The 15,286-nt window shown below is 32.6% G+C and overlaps 1 protein-coding gene across 4 annotated transcripts in view; it reads left to right on the forward strand.

Moving 5' to 3' along the window:
* The first annotated feature begins 2,794 nt into the window (after positions 1-2,794).
* Positions 2,795-15,286, forward strand: part of LOC6640027 (protein Shroom) — a 67,353-nt gene continuing 54,861 nt past the window's right edge. For 2 of the 4 annotated variants that reach the window (XM_047010155.1, XM_047010156.1), the window contains exons 1-2: positions 2,795-3,025; positions 13,779-14,305. In XM_047010155.1, coding sequence (XP_046866111.1) covers positions 13,931-14,305 — 375 coding nt within the window. In that variant the 5' untranslated portion in view covers positions 2,795-3,025; positions 13,779-13,930. The remainder of the gene's footprint in view (positions 3,026-13,778; positions 14,306-15,286) is intronic. The other 2 variants (XM_023174779.2, XM_002063253.4) reach the window with 2 other exon arrangements.

Consider the following 15,286-nt stretch of genomic DNA (forward strand, 5'->3'; position numbering starts at 1 on the left):
CTACACACACACACACACACACACATGTGAAACTTGTTTTTTGTCTTGCCAAAAATATATTACAAAAATTCGTTGATATAAAAGTGATGATTAATTGGCAAGAGTAGTTTACAACAACAGAGACAGATTTCTGCCACATTCTGACCTATCGCCGGCAAAATCGGTTAATGAACTGGAGTGGAAATTCATTAGAATCTGAATACATATATTGATTGGATTTCTGGCAACTGTTTAGATTAGGCTTTTGTTCTATTGAAATACTATATCTATCTATCTTTCTAAATATAAATATTTGCATTTGCTTGACCAACCTTTCGTTTAGTACCGTTAAATCTGCAAAAAAAATAAAATAAAAGAAGAAGCCAAAAAGAACCGGAACGATAAATTTACCTTCATTAGCACCTGGTTGTTAAATATTATGAAGCTTTCGATTTAACGGTTAATATATATATAGGTATATGTGTGTACTGAAAAAATATCAATATTTATTTCAAAATTATTAACTTCTCCTGGAGGGTTCAAGTTCGGTTTAAGGCTATGCGGGTGGTCTCCTTCTGGTTTGAAAATCAAAAGTGCAAACAAGACATAAATCAATTTTTCAGTTCTGTATTTTTTTTTTTTTTTTTTTCGTTTTTCAAGTGAATCACCAAATGAACGGCCTTGCTTATCAGCCGTTTATTTTTTTATTTTTTTTGTTGTTCATCTCTTTTGCTGTTGCTTTTTGAGCTCATCCTTTTAGCTACAATTTCTTTTGTATCTTGCCACACGTTTTCTCTCTCGCGGTGTCTTTTCTGTGTGTGTGAGTGTGTGTGTTTTTTTTTTGCCTTTTTGCCGCAACAGGTTCTTGGCTTCAGTTTTTCTACCTTGCTCTGCTTCTTCTTCTTCTGCTGCTTGGGTTTCTACATACTTCAACCATTTGCAAGAACTGGACAGCAAGCAAGCAACAGGTTCTGAAATTCACAGAGAGCAAGACAGCGAAAGAGAGAACCAGTGGGAGAGAGTGTGGCCTCTCGTGTTCTCTGTTGTATTCTCTCTCTCACTGAGTTATTGCTAGATAAGTGTTTTTTTTTTCTATATTAAATAAATAACGAAAGCAGCAAAAATACAACAAAAAAATACATACTAATAATATATACTCGTCGTACTCCGCATACCTGTTTGCTTTCCGACTCGAGTCTCTTGATAAGAAGCAACAGAGTGTGCGACCCCCATTAGTCCGCCTCAGAATGCATTTCAGTTTGTTGTGTGACTTTCCTCTCCCACAACACACACGTGTGTATGGGTTTTGTGTGCCTGTGTATGTTTGCCTAGCAGCTGTCAAATTTCCAACTGGGGTTTTTTTATGCCCCAGTCGGAGTTATACGGGAATATCAGGGGCAAATGCATGTGTGGTACACTTTACCTGATATTCCAGAAAAATATATTTTAACATAGTTTTTCCAATAAACGATAACAGAGGTTTTTAAATCAAAATTTGGTAAACTAAATTTTAAAAATGCAGTGTATAGACAAAGATTTGGAAATTTCCAATGTTCAGACCCATTTTTACTGGTTATACTGTATGAAGTTTAGAGAAATGTTGGGAAATAAACAAGATTACTTGGTTAATAACACTGTGTTTCATAATTACCAAAATTTTCTAGTCGATTCCTATGGAATTCTAAAGGTATTCTTACACATACATAAGTTTTCAAAAAAAACCCTCTTAAAATTATTTCTACTCTAAATTACTTTCATTTACGATATTAAGCTTCTAAGCAAATGTTTAATTAAATGGGAAACAGATAAAGAATTTAGAGGTTCAAAAATTATTTGGACAAAAATTAAAGAAATTCGTTATCCACACAAAAACAAAAAAAGTAAATGAAACATAAGTTTTCAAATTAAGATTCAAATTGTTTTTTGTTTTGAAATAATTTCTGGTGTCATCTGAAATCTGAAAGGGTAGAATTTGCAAATTTTACCAAAATAGTATTAAGCAAAATAGTGTTGCACATTGTAAGTAGTATTTTTCTCCAAAATCAATACTAAGATTTCTAAACCATTTGCTTGCTCTATAGTCGGAGCAAAAAAAATTTCTATTCTAAAAATGGAAAAACATATAAATATTCACATATCCCAAAATCAATTATTTTGAAAGAAGAAAATTCTAAATACATAGCACCCAAATAAACAAATATTTCTGGCACTATGAAATACAATTTTGAACAAATTTTACAAATTACAAATTTCATTAGTCTAAAATCTTATTAAAAGAAGTGCCTACATTTAGGAGCGTTTATAGATTTTGGCGTAGGATATTAACAGATATTTTACGCCATATTCAAAAATAAAGAAAACGGAAAAGTTAAAGTTGAATTCGTCGTTATCTAGAAAAGAAAGATCACATTGAAACTTTTATCTACGATAATTTGGATTACTATACAAAAACTGATAACTATACAAAATATGCCCAAAGTCAAAAATCTCCTAAAATTTCCTTATAAAATATATAAATCGTATAATGGACATGCCTAGTTCTAGATTTCCACTGGGTATTCATATACACCGATAAGGCGCACGCCGCTCATACACACACAGTTACCCAAACATACAGAGCGCACCGCACTCAGGTAAAGTCAAATGCACACGCTCTGGCTCTCTTTCTCTCTCTATGTGTGTTTGTGTGAGTGTATGACTCGCTCTCTTGTTAACGTGGCTTGTGCTGACTGAGGCCAAGCATTTTCGCAATTCTTTTATGAGCTTTGCCTTTAGCTGCTTCTCTCCGATCGGTCCGAGCGGGCCTCGAATTTAGTCTCAATTTAGCTCTCGTCTCGTGCAGTCAGTCAGTCAGAAGAAATCGAAAGACGACGCAAAACGGTGAAAGAAATCTGAAAAGAAGTCAGAAAACCTTTAACCGTCCGACCGACCGCCCCGCGTTGATTTTTTCTGGTTAGACCCCGCTTAGCCTTGCGATTGTGTGTGCGTGTGTGTTTATCTGTCTGTGCCTGTGTGTGTGTGTATTTGTAGTGCGGGTGTTTTTTCTGTGAGTGTTTCTTAAACACATCAAAATTTACACAACAAAAAAATAAGAAAGAGCTACGAAAAAAAGAATTTAAAACTTTATTTTTTAGTGAAAAAGCACGCAAAAAGCATGGTGTAAAAAAAAATGTGCCTCAAAGATTACACAAGAATTGTTTAAACAACAACAGCAACGAAAGAGCAACGAAAAAAAAAATGAAACTCCAACCAGCCAAAAACCAAGCATCTTAACCTTCAGCTTATAGAAAATATATCTATATATGTAGATATATGTATATATTTCTTTTAGTTCTTTTTGTTTGGTTGCATCTTCATCTTGACCAGCAACAAGTTTAACTTCAATTCCTGCTGCCACCAACTACAACAACAACAAAAACGGAATTTTCCCAACCAGTTTATATACATACATATATATATATATTTTTTGGCGCTTGCCATTTTTCCTATGCTTCTTTTTTTCATCTTCCAAGCATCTTCTTCTGACTAGCCAGCTTTTAGTATTATTTTATTACATTTTACTTTAAAGGTGCTTTGACTAGTACGTGGTTTTTAGCTTAGTTTTATTAGTGGCGCCTGACGATAGTGTGACTAAATAAATACAATTAAAATACTTAAACAACAAGAGAGAGAAATGCAAGTCCCATTTGAATGCATCCCCCAACTACACAGAGACCCAACAAAGACAAGCCCCAACATGAGGGGATAAACATGTAGGCAAAGATATAAAGGCTAAGACCAATATGGACAGAACAAATGTTGGCACAAACAATTCTCATTTATTGTTTGACCACATTTTAAATGTTTCTTTTCCCAAACGAAAGCATTTAATTGATTAGAAGTCTATGAAGTTTGTTTAGGTTCAAACATAAGAAGACCAAACATAACTAGACAGTTTCGGTTTTTAAGTTTGTTTAAAAAATAAAGGCAGTCATAGCAATTCAATTTTATTTTCTAAATTATTGTACAAATTTGTATTTGAATACAAATTTGTGTTCATTAAACAGAAAACAACTTTATATTTTTTATCTCAAAACCTGTAGAGCTTTTTCTTTTGTGTTTATTACAAATTGTGAACATTTTTCAATTTTATTTCCAAGTTTTGTAATATAAAATTATTTGTAATGAATTTCTAAAAACAATTTACACATTAATGTTTTTGAAACAAAAGATGCTTATTTTTCTAGACTTATACCAATTTTTATACAAAACAATTTCGAAACATTTGGATTTTGCAAAGAAAAAAGAGGATACAAACTGGAAAATTGTTTTTAAAAGTTTACTAAGGTTTCTTTAGATAATTCATAACATTTTAGTAAATCCAAGTAAATTTCATAAAATTTGAGGGAGATATATAAAAGAGTATTTTATTGGAAACAATTGTAAGAATTCTTAGCTAATTTATATTTTAGAAACAATTCCAAAAAACATTAGTCAATTATTATTTTGGCAACAATTGTAAAAAACTATAGAAACTATTTAATAGCAAGAAATTTGGAAATAAAATTGAACCATTTGATAAGACTTGAAATAAAAATATAAGGGAAAACATTCACCAGATTTCGAAAACACTTAAAAACAACTTAAATTTAGCAAACAAAATTTGAATAGTGATCGATTGCTGATGAAATTCAAACAAAGTAAACGAGGAAAATTTTATTTGTAAATGAAATTTTAATGGATTTCTATTAGGCATTACCTTAATCATCTTTCTTGCTTTTCTCTACTGCTAACCGGGCCATAATATTATATAGGTGGTATATAACAATAGCATCTTCGTTTAGAAATTTATTTTTTAAGGATTCATATAATGAGGCGCCCTGCTGTAAACAGATTACATCTCAAGTAATAGAACAAAAGTTAAATAATACTTACAAGTATATAGTCAGTTAAACGTATTACAATTACGTTAAAACTGTGGACTGATAACGAATGATAAAAACAAAATCTCTCTACCAAAATGAGACACTTTTTGATTTTATTTTGTATCAGTTGAGAGTTGGGAGTTGGGCGGCGGTAGAAAGGGAGGTGAAAAGGTAAATAGTTGGGCCTAGGGTTTCCATTGTCATATTCATGTGACGGACTTATCAGCTGTCTCTCTCACAGTCAGTAGGGACAAGGGAAGGGAGTTGAGGAGAGTCAAAGCCATCAGACATTCTCGCATAGCATCAGCATTTTCAAACTAAACTTGTTTGCTCGACTTTCTGTGGGGGAGGAGCGAGACGATGAGGCGACGGCAATAAGAAATTTGAGTTCAATACACTCAACGGGGCATTCATATATATGAGAGTATACAGAACGGGGGCGATATATATGTATGTGCATATTTTTTGATGTTTTTGAACTCTACGGATTGATTAAATTACAAGTGCTTTCAATTGGTGGAAATAAAGATAAAGATCTATTTAATTAAAACGCTGACTATAGACACAACGACCTTGCCATATTTGATGGAATTGGAATTGTATCTCACCATTTGTGTCAAGCTTCATTGGCAACCAGTTTGTCGCCCTCTCTCTGTCTCTCTCTCTTTCTCTCTCTCTCTTTGTGTATCTCTATTTCTCTTTATCTTATCGCTTTTGTTACCGGCTAAGTCTAAAATTTTTAATCTTATCTGTCACAATTAAGTAGTACAAACAGAGAGCCAAAAATTTAACTGTAACAGAAACAGAAACTTGGTTTTGTTTTTCTGTTTTTCGATTTCATTTCAAGTTCTTCTTAGTAACTCAAATGAAATTTATCCAAGTTGTAAATTGCTCAGAAACTAAGCTAGTTAATGAATTTTTTTCACTAAAACACAAATTGCGCATATTTTTGTTTGTATCTATTTAAGTGAACAAAAAAACAAAAAAAAAATGTGTAAGCAGCTAAGCAAATATATCTGTAGAAAGAGACAGAGAGTGATAAAAATAAAAAGATGGAAAATAATCGCACTAGTTCCAAAGAAAATTTGCCAGTTCATTGAAATAAACTTGAAGACAACTTAAGTAGAAGATTAAATGGTAGAATGATATGGCTAAAAGTTGTAGTTATGTATTTGTACCCAAAAAATCATTTGCCTAAAAACAATGTCCAAAGTTAAGACTTTATTATTAAATCTAATTGATTACATATCAATTTTTGTTTTACTTAAAGCGACTTAAATGAGTTTGTAAAGTAATTTGTGGCACAAATCTAATATCTTTATAAAATAGTTGTTAGGAACTTGTAATCAAAGTATTTTATATTTAATTTCAATCAAAGTAATATTTAAATACAATTTTGTCCATAAATTTGCTTTAGCAACAAAATCTTATAGATTTTCTTCCTTTCTTCCTTTCTTATTATAATGGATCTTTGTAAGAGTGACATAAAAATTCCTAAAGAACGGATTTTTTTTAGATACAGAATTGCTTACCAAAGAATTTGAATCATAAATAGTTTAAAACAGTATCAAATACTTCATATATCTACTAAAAGTTGGCAATATTGATTCAATTTATTAAAAAATATCTTCTATTTTAAGATTAAAAGTTTGCCATTTTCAGAAATTACTTCAATAATAACACTATGTAACTAGATTTTTGTCTATGGGTAATTTCCTAGTCAGTTAGGTCCCAAAAGTGTAGAGAACAGCAATTGTCCCAAAATAATTTTTCTTCTGTGGGAGCATATTCAGAAGACCAAGGCGAGCGCTTCCATCAGGATATAAGGGACTTTGAGCGACAAAAGCAAAGTTTCCGAAAAAATATTAGATGGCTTATAAAGAACTATGAGAAATATTAGAATTTAAATGTTTGACTTTTAAAGAAATAAAATTCCTGAGATTTATTTTAAGAACAAATATAGTTTTTCCTTAATGAAATAAGAAAAGTTACATATACATTATTATTCCAGCTGTCATGATTTCTGCTTTTTAGGATATGCCTTTAATTACTCTACCTTAAAATCAATTATATCATTCTTACATTCATTCACTAATTGAATGATAATCTTAAACAACATTCCACAGAGAACTCAACTAGCCCCACCTTACACAATTCCATATCAGCTGCTAGTTCATATCTTTCTTTCTGTATCTGTCTCGTTGGGGAATTTTTCATGTTAGCTTTCTTCTGTTATGAATTTTTTTTTTTTTTACAATTTTTATTTGCCAGAGCACAGAAAGTAAAGTGCTTTGGGGAATGTGCTAAGTAAATATTTGTGACATTTTGTTGCTATATAAAATAATATATTTACTTGAAAATGTTTCAACTTATGTGGAAAGCATCTCTCTTTCTCTCTCTCTCTCGCTCTTTCTCTACTCTCTTTTTGATAAGCATCGTATTAACCTTGTATGGAATAAGCCAACGACCTTCACAGTTTCCAAATTGTGGAAACAAAAATCTCAAGAATAAATCCGCATCCTGCTGTTTAAATGTGCGGAAGTAAAGTGAAGGAACCACAGGTAGTCGGGGCGCGGATTTTGAAGCGTTGACAAAAGATCATAAAAACGAAGAAGAAGAAGAAAAAGAAATGCCGAAAAACGCGTCGAAAACCAAAGTAAACCAAAAGTAGTTTCAAAATGCGAATTGAGAGACTGCAGCAGGCTGAAAGATACCATTGTGTGTGTGAGAGTGTGTGTGGGTGTGGGGTGTACCAAGAAGTGCAGCTTGGGAATCTGATTTTCCATTGCTTTTTTGTTATTGCTTCAAGCCATGTGAGCAGCGGCTACAAGCAGCACTAAAGAAGACGTTGAACTTGCTGCAGTTGCACTCGGCCCTTTTTGCTGCTGTTGTTGTTGTTGCGGAAATCCAGCAAACGAATTAAATTTAATTGTAAATTTATGCGTCTCTCTCTCTCTCTCACACTCTCCTCCCACCACTCTTTCTCTTTGCTCTAGTTGGTTTTTTCTCAGCTTGAAATGATCTTCACCTTTTCACTAGTGCCATTTCGTTTCATTTTGTTTTTTTTTTCGCTACCTGTGTGAGAATTGACAAAATTATAATGAGTTGGCAGCCTTGCCAACACCTAGGAGGTAGCTCTTTCTCAGGTAAATTTACCTATGTAGCCATAATCATAACATAGTTAGGCGGCAGGTAACAATTTCCATTCATACTTGTGTTTATTTTTTCTATACCGGATTCCGGAATCCGTCTTGTAGATTTTTTTTCTTGTGTTACGCTTGTTAGCTAAATTTATGACAAACCTTTTAGACCAAAAATGTGAGAGGGGGAGGAGGTGTAAGAGTACGAGTGGTGGTGTATCTGACATATCAATCTTTGACAACTCTTTTACACACACACAAACACATACACTTACAAATCCGTAAAGAAATCTAAATTCCATTCCAAGTCTAAGGCCACCTACGCCGCATGCAGATGCCTTGAGGCATGATAAGACCTAAAACACACACACACACTTATACACACACACATTTGAAGGGCCCTCTTATGAGTTAGTGAGATGATCAGTATGAAAAAGAGAACAATAAAGGAATTATATGGTCTCCCATTGTTTCGTCTTCATATATTTATACAATATAACTAAATAATCAACTATCTATCTATATTGAAGAGACTGTGGCAAATGTTTCTTTTAGGTTTCCATTTTTACGACTATTGAGCATGAAATTTAGGAAACTCTTGAGGTCGTTAGATATGATATCTAAATTTGTAGATATAATAGATTGTATCGTGCTTTGTTTCCATTTATGTTGTATTTAATGAAATATTAATAATATTTGAGCTTTATTTAATAACTTTATTAAGATAGAGCAACTATATAATTGATTTAATTGGCTAGTTATTTCTAACATTAGCAATTTATTAGTTGTTTAGCGTAATTTTATTGTAAATAATCCGTATTACAATATTTCCAATTAAGAGATTTAGCCTTGTAAGTTGGATGTAAAAACTTACCTGTTATATTAGATATTTGAAATGATAATAGATTTCAATTCGTAATTAGTTAGAAAAGGATTTTCAGTTTGTTTTGGTCCGTAAACTTGTTTAATTTTTCAGTTAAATAACTTAATGTTGACTGTTGTAAACTTAAGAATACGACAAGTTTAGTTATTTGTGATTTAGTTGTTTATTCCAAGGAATTAAAGTTCAATTACAATAATTTACCAAATGATATGAAATTGAGTGAACATTCGAATTGACGTGTCTATTATAACCTAAAATCCTTTTATTTTTTTTAAACAAGTTCTTCAAAATATTCTTGAAAAACTAGTTCTTAGGCACTTGATTTGAATAATCCTATATATCCCTTGAACAGTATAGTCCAGTCTCATAGATATCACATGAATTGAAAGGTATTGACTAGTAATTTTTAATTATACATGAAATGTGTAATCTTCATCAGCTGCAGTCGATTCAAAAATTAATTTTTTGACATTTTTTTAAAAACATTAAATTTGTAAATTATGTTAAATACATCAATTTTGTCAATTACTTAACGTGGATTTTATTCTGTAATTGGGAATGCGTTTCTTTCATCATTTTAAGGTTAATTTGTTTTCGTTTAACGAAATTTGTATTTGTAATGGAAACCAAATAAGTGTTATTCATATTTATCATCATTGTCAAAAATAAAACGTTCTAGACGCAGTTTCTCAAAATCAACGTATCGTAATTTTTGACGAGCTATTCAAAAAAACATTAAGACCATACATATATATTTAATCAATCAGAAAATAATCATAAAATAGTTTTTTATTTTAATGAAGTAAGCAAGTCGTCTCGCCAACTTAGGTCTACCAAACACCAGTATGATTATGAGCTAACTACATCGACATGGCTGTTGATGCTGATCAAGAATATATACATATACTTTATGGGGTCGGACAAGCTTCCTTCAGCCTTCTTTTGGCGACTTTAATATTCCATTTCACATAAAAAAACATTATTCAATTTGATTTGCAGTTTCAGTCCATGATTCCATTAGTTGTCAAAAGTTATTCTTAAATTTACACCAAAATAAGAGTTAAAAGTTTAAAGAATTAAATACTTATATATTTTGTATAATCTGAAAGCCTTTTTTGTCTGTTATTCGCAGTCTACATAAATATGTATGCAGAAAATGAACATTAGAATAGCATTTGGTTGAGCTCGATATGGAAATTTTTCTTTCTATCGCATTGTCAGAATCAGTTTTGTATTAGAACTATGTATGTACTTTCGAGGTGTCTATAGCTTTGCCTATAACTTTTTGTTGGTTCTTAATTAAAAGAACTTAATCAAGTTCAATAATTTGTTTGCCATGATCTGATCTCTATGTTTAAGAACTTTGCCCTTGTTAATTTGGCTATGATCTAGACTCTAGGCTTACAATTTTTAATACAAGAAATGGATTCTAATCGAATATACATTCTTTGTTATTCAATATTTATTTTAACGTACTATTATAAACAGTTACACTGTTGATTTGCATTTTCAACTCAACATGAAAGTCATTTCATTTAATTAGTTTTAATCGATCAGACTTTGTCTTTAGTTAGAGTAACACTTAAAAGATAACTAGATGGCTTAGCTAACAATTTTTGCTATGAATCAACTGAAGTCATTTACATCTATATATATATATATGTATATATATGTACATTCATTGGCTTAATAAATCATAAAGTGGACAATTTCCTATATGGGTTGGTTGGAGGTGACAAATTTTTGTTTCTTGCGTTCCAACAGCTCTGAGAGATCGTTCTGACCCTGCAAATTGCAATCGATGTGATTGGGCCTAGCCTGAATAACTCGTTCTCCATATAATATGGAGAAGGAGGGGACCACCAAATTGGGGGGAGTAACTGGGGTGGCAACTGTCAACTGAGGTGGCTGCTAGATTGTGTGTGAGAGAGATGGAGAGGCTTGTGCCCATTTTCAACTGGCGCCACTTTGTTTAAAAAAATGTTTTCCGCATATTTTTGTCATTTTGCATTTCGATGTTGTTGAGATTTTGTTTGAGTTTTGTTCAATGCTTGTGAGTGTCCACAATAAGTATGCCTAGACCAGCAAAAGTGTCTAATTTCGCTTTTCAAGCAATAAAACAACATAATGTCGACAGAGACAGCTACAGCTACAGAGGGCGACAGCCAAGGGGGCCGAGACAAAGAGGAGGCAGAGAGAAAAACTATTAGCTGGAAGCTATAGTGCGTCTCTCTGATTGTGAGAGATTTTCATAAATTCTACCTCAGGGAGCAAAATAATTAACAATAAATTGTTATAATGAACACAAAAGCAAGCCACGGGGAGGAGAGTTGTCTGGAAAAAAAGCTTTCACATGCCTCCAAAAAAAAAAACCTAAAAAATCATAAAGAAATGTTATGGCCAAAGGGCAGGAAAGTGCAACTGAAGGTTAGGGCAAATGTCATTGATTATTATTGTTGTTCAAAATTGAAAACTCAGTAAAGTGAAATTAAGTAGCAGTCATTATTACGGAAATGCAGTAAAAAATAGCCATTAAAAATGCACTTACATTTCCCCATAGTTTGGAATTACAAATAATCCCAAATAAAGCTTGATTAACAAATTTATGTTAATCAGCAACCGAAAATCTACATAATATTCTTTAAAAGTACTCTTCATTATATATTTTTATAGCATTTTTAGTAGTTTCAATTTATTTGTCGTAAATTGTTGTCAGAGGTCATGTTTTAACATTTTTTATTTTGCTTGTCATATCATTATTAATTAATAATGGGAATTCTACTTTATAAAGTCACAAATTTATTTCGACATAATGTGGTTATATTTGGTATTCCAATGTTTTAAATTAATGACTATTTAGGGAATATTTTATGCGTTTTTAGTGATAATCTCCACACTAATTCGCCTTTTTAAACTTTATAAATACCCGAAAGCGCTGTAATTCTATAATAAAATTTAGCTCAGAACTAAATTTTAAAGCTTTAATCAAATTTTATTCAGAATTCAATTTTAAACCTTTTGTAGATACGAAAATTTTAAAAATAAATCATACAAAACACAAAACCTATTTGGCTTTACTTAAAATTAATTATTAACATTATAAGCATATTATGCAGTCCAGAAATGAAAAATCGTTTTCGAATTCCAATTATATTTAAAATTTAAGTAAAAGTTTTAATATTTTTTATTTTTTCCAAATTTGACTGAACAATTTTAATATGATTTAGTAGTAAACTTGACACTAAATCGCCATTTGAAACTTCAGAAGAAATTTCAAAACTAAGTTCTATCTTAATCTTAATTTAGATAGATTTTTTACTTATCTGAATTTTGAAGAGAATGTCAGGAAAACTGTTAAGAAATTCAGTTAAAAAATATTTATAATCCCTTACAGTTATCGTTTCCTTAATCAATAGGACATCTTTCTACCAAATATGCCTACCAAATTCCCTAACAAATTCTTTGGAAAAGCCTTAGAAAACTAGGAATGTTCCTTGGATATTTCTTCAAATTTGGGACTGTAGGATAATTAAAACCGTTTTTTAGTAAATTTCATTGGGTTTTGTTTTTTAGAATTTAATTTTAATGTTAAGACCAAAAAAGTAAAGGTTTCTAATAATTTCCAAACATTTTCTCTTCTGGCAAGGGAAAAGCTGGCAGCAGAAGCAGGGCTAAAGCAAATGTCATTGCACTTATAGATTTATCTTCAAAACGTACTTTGCCCTCTCCATGGCACACTACCTCCACCCCTCTCTCTCTCTCTCTCTCTCTCTCTCTCTCTCTCTCGCTCTCTCTGTCTCTCTCTTTCACTCTAGGTGCTCCCCTCCCAATCGAATTTAAGTCGAAGCCTGTTTCTCTAGGGGGTTTTGTCAACCAAAACCAGAATCCAGTTTTTCATCCCAGAGAGGCTAGAGAATATATATATTTTCGCTCTCTCCTTTCCTTTCCCTGCGGCTAGTGTTGGAGCCACCCCGCCGACATACCAGTTCCAGTTCTAAGAGCCTCTCAGATTCAACTATAATTATGCATTAAACACTTGAGTATTTCTCAGAGTGGGGGGAACCCATGCCCATTTGGTCATCATCTTGAAATTTGCATAGCAAAGGAAGAGGGAGAGGGTTGGGGGGGAAACCATATAGAGTAAATGTCATAGTGAAAAAAAAGACGAACAAAAATTTGCGTGGGCCAAGAAATGCATTGGCCAAATCGCATTTAGGCAAGAAAAGAAATGAATAAAACTTGTTTATTGGCTTAGACGGTTGCTTGTTGCGCCGTTGGTTGCCTCTTGGGTCAATGTTATGTAAACCTGGTTCACTTTTTTTTTGTATATTTTTGAGCCACTGCCTCCTCCCCCAACACACACCACACACACACAGACACACACACACATAATACTCTTCAACTTATTACACAAAAACCCAAATAACTCAACAACAAAAATGAAAATGAAGAAAACCAAAACCAAAACTGAAACTAAAATCGATTCAATTTTCTCTCTTTATTTTTTTGCTTGGTGTGCTCTGTGGGCATTTTTTTTTTTGATTTGTTTTGTTTTTGTTTACTGGTTTTGCAGCCTGATGCGGCTGCGTCTGCGTCTGCTGCCGCCTGCATTCCAAAGAGACTCCAACTAAAGTCCGGTCTCTGAAGATAACACCGCGCGCAACAGCAGCAAAACTGACCAAAATAAAAGCCAAAAAAAATGTCAAAAAAGTGTCCACAATACAAAAAAAAAAAAATGTCGCCATAACAAATTAAAATAATTTCAACAAATATCATTTTTTTTCGTTGTTCGTTCGTTTTTTTTTTTTTGCTTTTGTTGTTGTTCGTGGTTATATCATAATGATTTTTTTTTTGTATTTTCCCCCTTCTAAGTAGACAGATGGGGCCTCCGAGATGAAAGGTGTTAAAACTATAATCACAACAAATCATCATTAAGAAAAACTTCAAAAAATATAAAGAAAGAAAAACTTCAAAAAAAAAACGAGACTGTAAAGATAAACGACATTAAATTTTAGTTCAAGAAAATGCGAAATCACAAAGAAAGCAGCGGAAACAGACAGACGATAATATCATCATCATCATCATCGTCGTCGTCGTCATCGTCATCAAGCTCCTCCAATTCCTCCTCCACCTCGACTGAATCCAAAATGGATAAAATGGACAATAATAATCAAAAGCAACATCAACAGTCTGGAGATGGCAAAGTTTTAGTTGTTTCGAAACTTTTGCTCAAATCAACATCAAACAACACATCATCGTCCTGCATGAAGGATAATAACAACAGCAGCAATGGTCATAGCCAACGGCAACGACCTGCATCCATCTCGCCCAGCAGCAACAACAACAACAATCACAGCAATGTCAGTTTCAGTTCCGCCTCAGTTGCCGGCTCAATACAGGTAAGTCATATCAACCGGTTTTTTGTCGTTATTCTTATTAATAAATCCTCTCCAAAATAAAATAAAAGTGCGCAGAATTCCAATTCCAAAAAATGACTCACACGCTGAGTGACTCGAGGCTGCCCTCTACTCCAAATTCCATCCTCCATCCTAAAACCCACGCACATTCGATCTTTGTTGTTCGATTTGATTGCCTTTGCTCCGATTCTTAATTGAATTATGGGACTGACCTGCATTTGCATTTGTTTAACCCGAATGGCCCCCCCATTGATGATGATTTCGTTTTCGATTGAGAAGAGACCCCAAAAAAAAAAAACAATACTGTGTCACGAAGACGAAACGGCACTTTATTTTGTTTATTGTTTCTTGTTTTTTTGGGTGAGGCTTTTTGGTTTTTGTTTTGTTTCTCAGGATCTCTTGCCTGGTAAATAAAGAAGCAGTTGAAATCGAGTTATTAATTGGTCATTTGGCAATGAATGAAGCCGTAGGAATGTTTCATTTGAGTAAGAGTGTGATGTTGCACATGCAACCTCTCTGTATGTGTGTGTGTGTGTGTGTGTGTGTGTGAGGAGCTCCATCAATGAAATGTTTGTATGAGTAGTTTTTTTTTTATGGCATTTTAAGCCTCAGAGTGAAGCTGTAGAAATGTTGCTGGCGTCGCAGCAGCTATTAAGAAGTTTATGTTTCTTTTTCTAAAATATCAATCGAAAGAGTCGCATTTTTTATTGAAGTCTATAATTTAGTTGATCCAATTAAAATGTATAGAAATATTGAGATATCTAGTTTTTGTTTGATAATGGTTTATGAGGCTGACAAGCCTATATAAGCATTTTTTTGTGGTATACCGTATACCGTAAAAGTTATCTATTTTATAAGTTTAATGGACCATAAGACGTCATAAGTTCCACTTTGTTACAGCATTTTGAATACTTTTAAGTGCTTTGTATGTTTTTTTTTTGCAAAAGTTTGTTTTTCGATACT

Source organism: Drosophila willistoni (assembly GCF_018902025.1).
Source record: "Drosophila willistoni isolate 14030-0811.24 chromosome 2L unlocalized genomic scaffold, UCI_dwil_1.1 Seg196, whole genome shotgun sequence".
Lineage (NCBI taxonomy): Eukaryota > Metazoa > Arthropoda > Insecta > Diptera > Drosophilidae > Drosophila > Drosophila willistoni.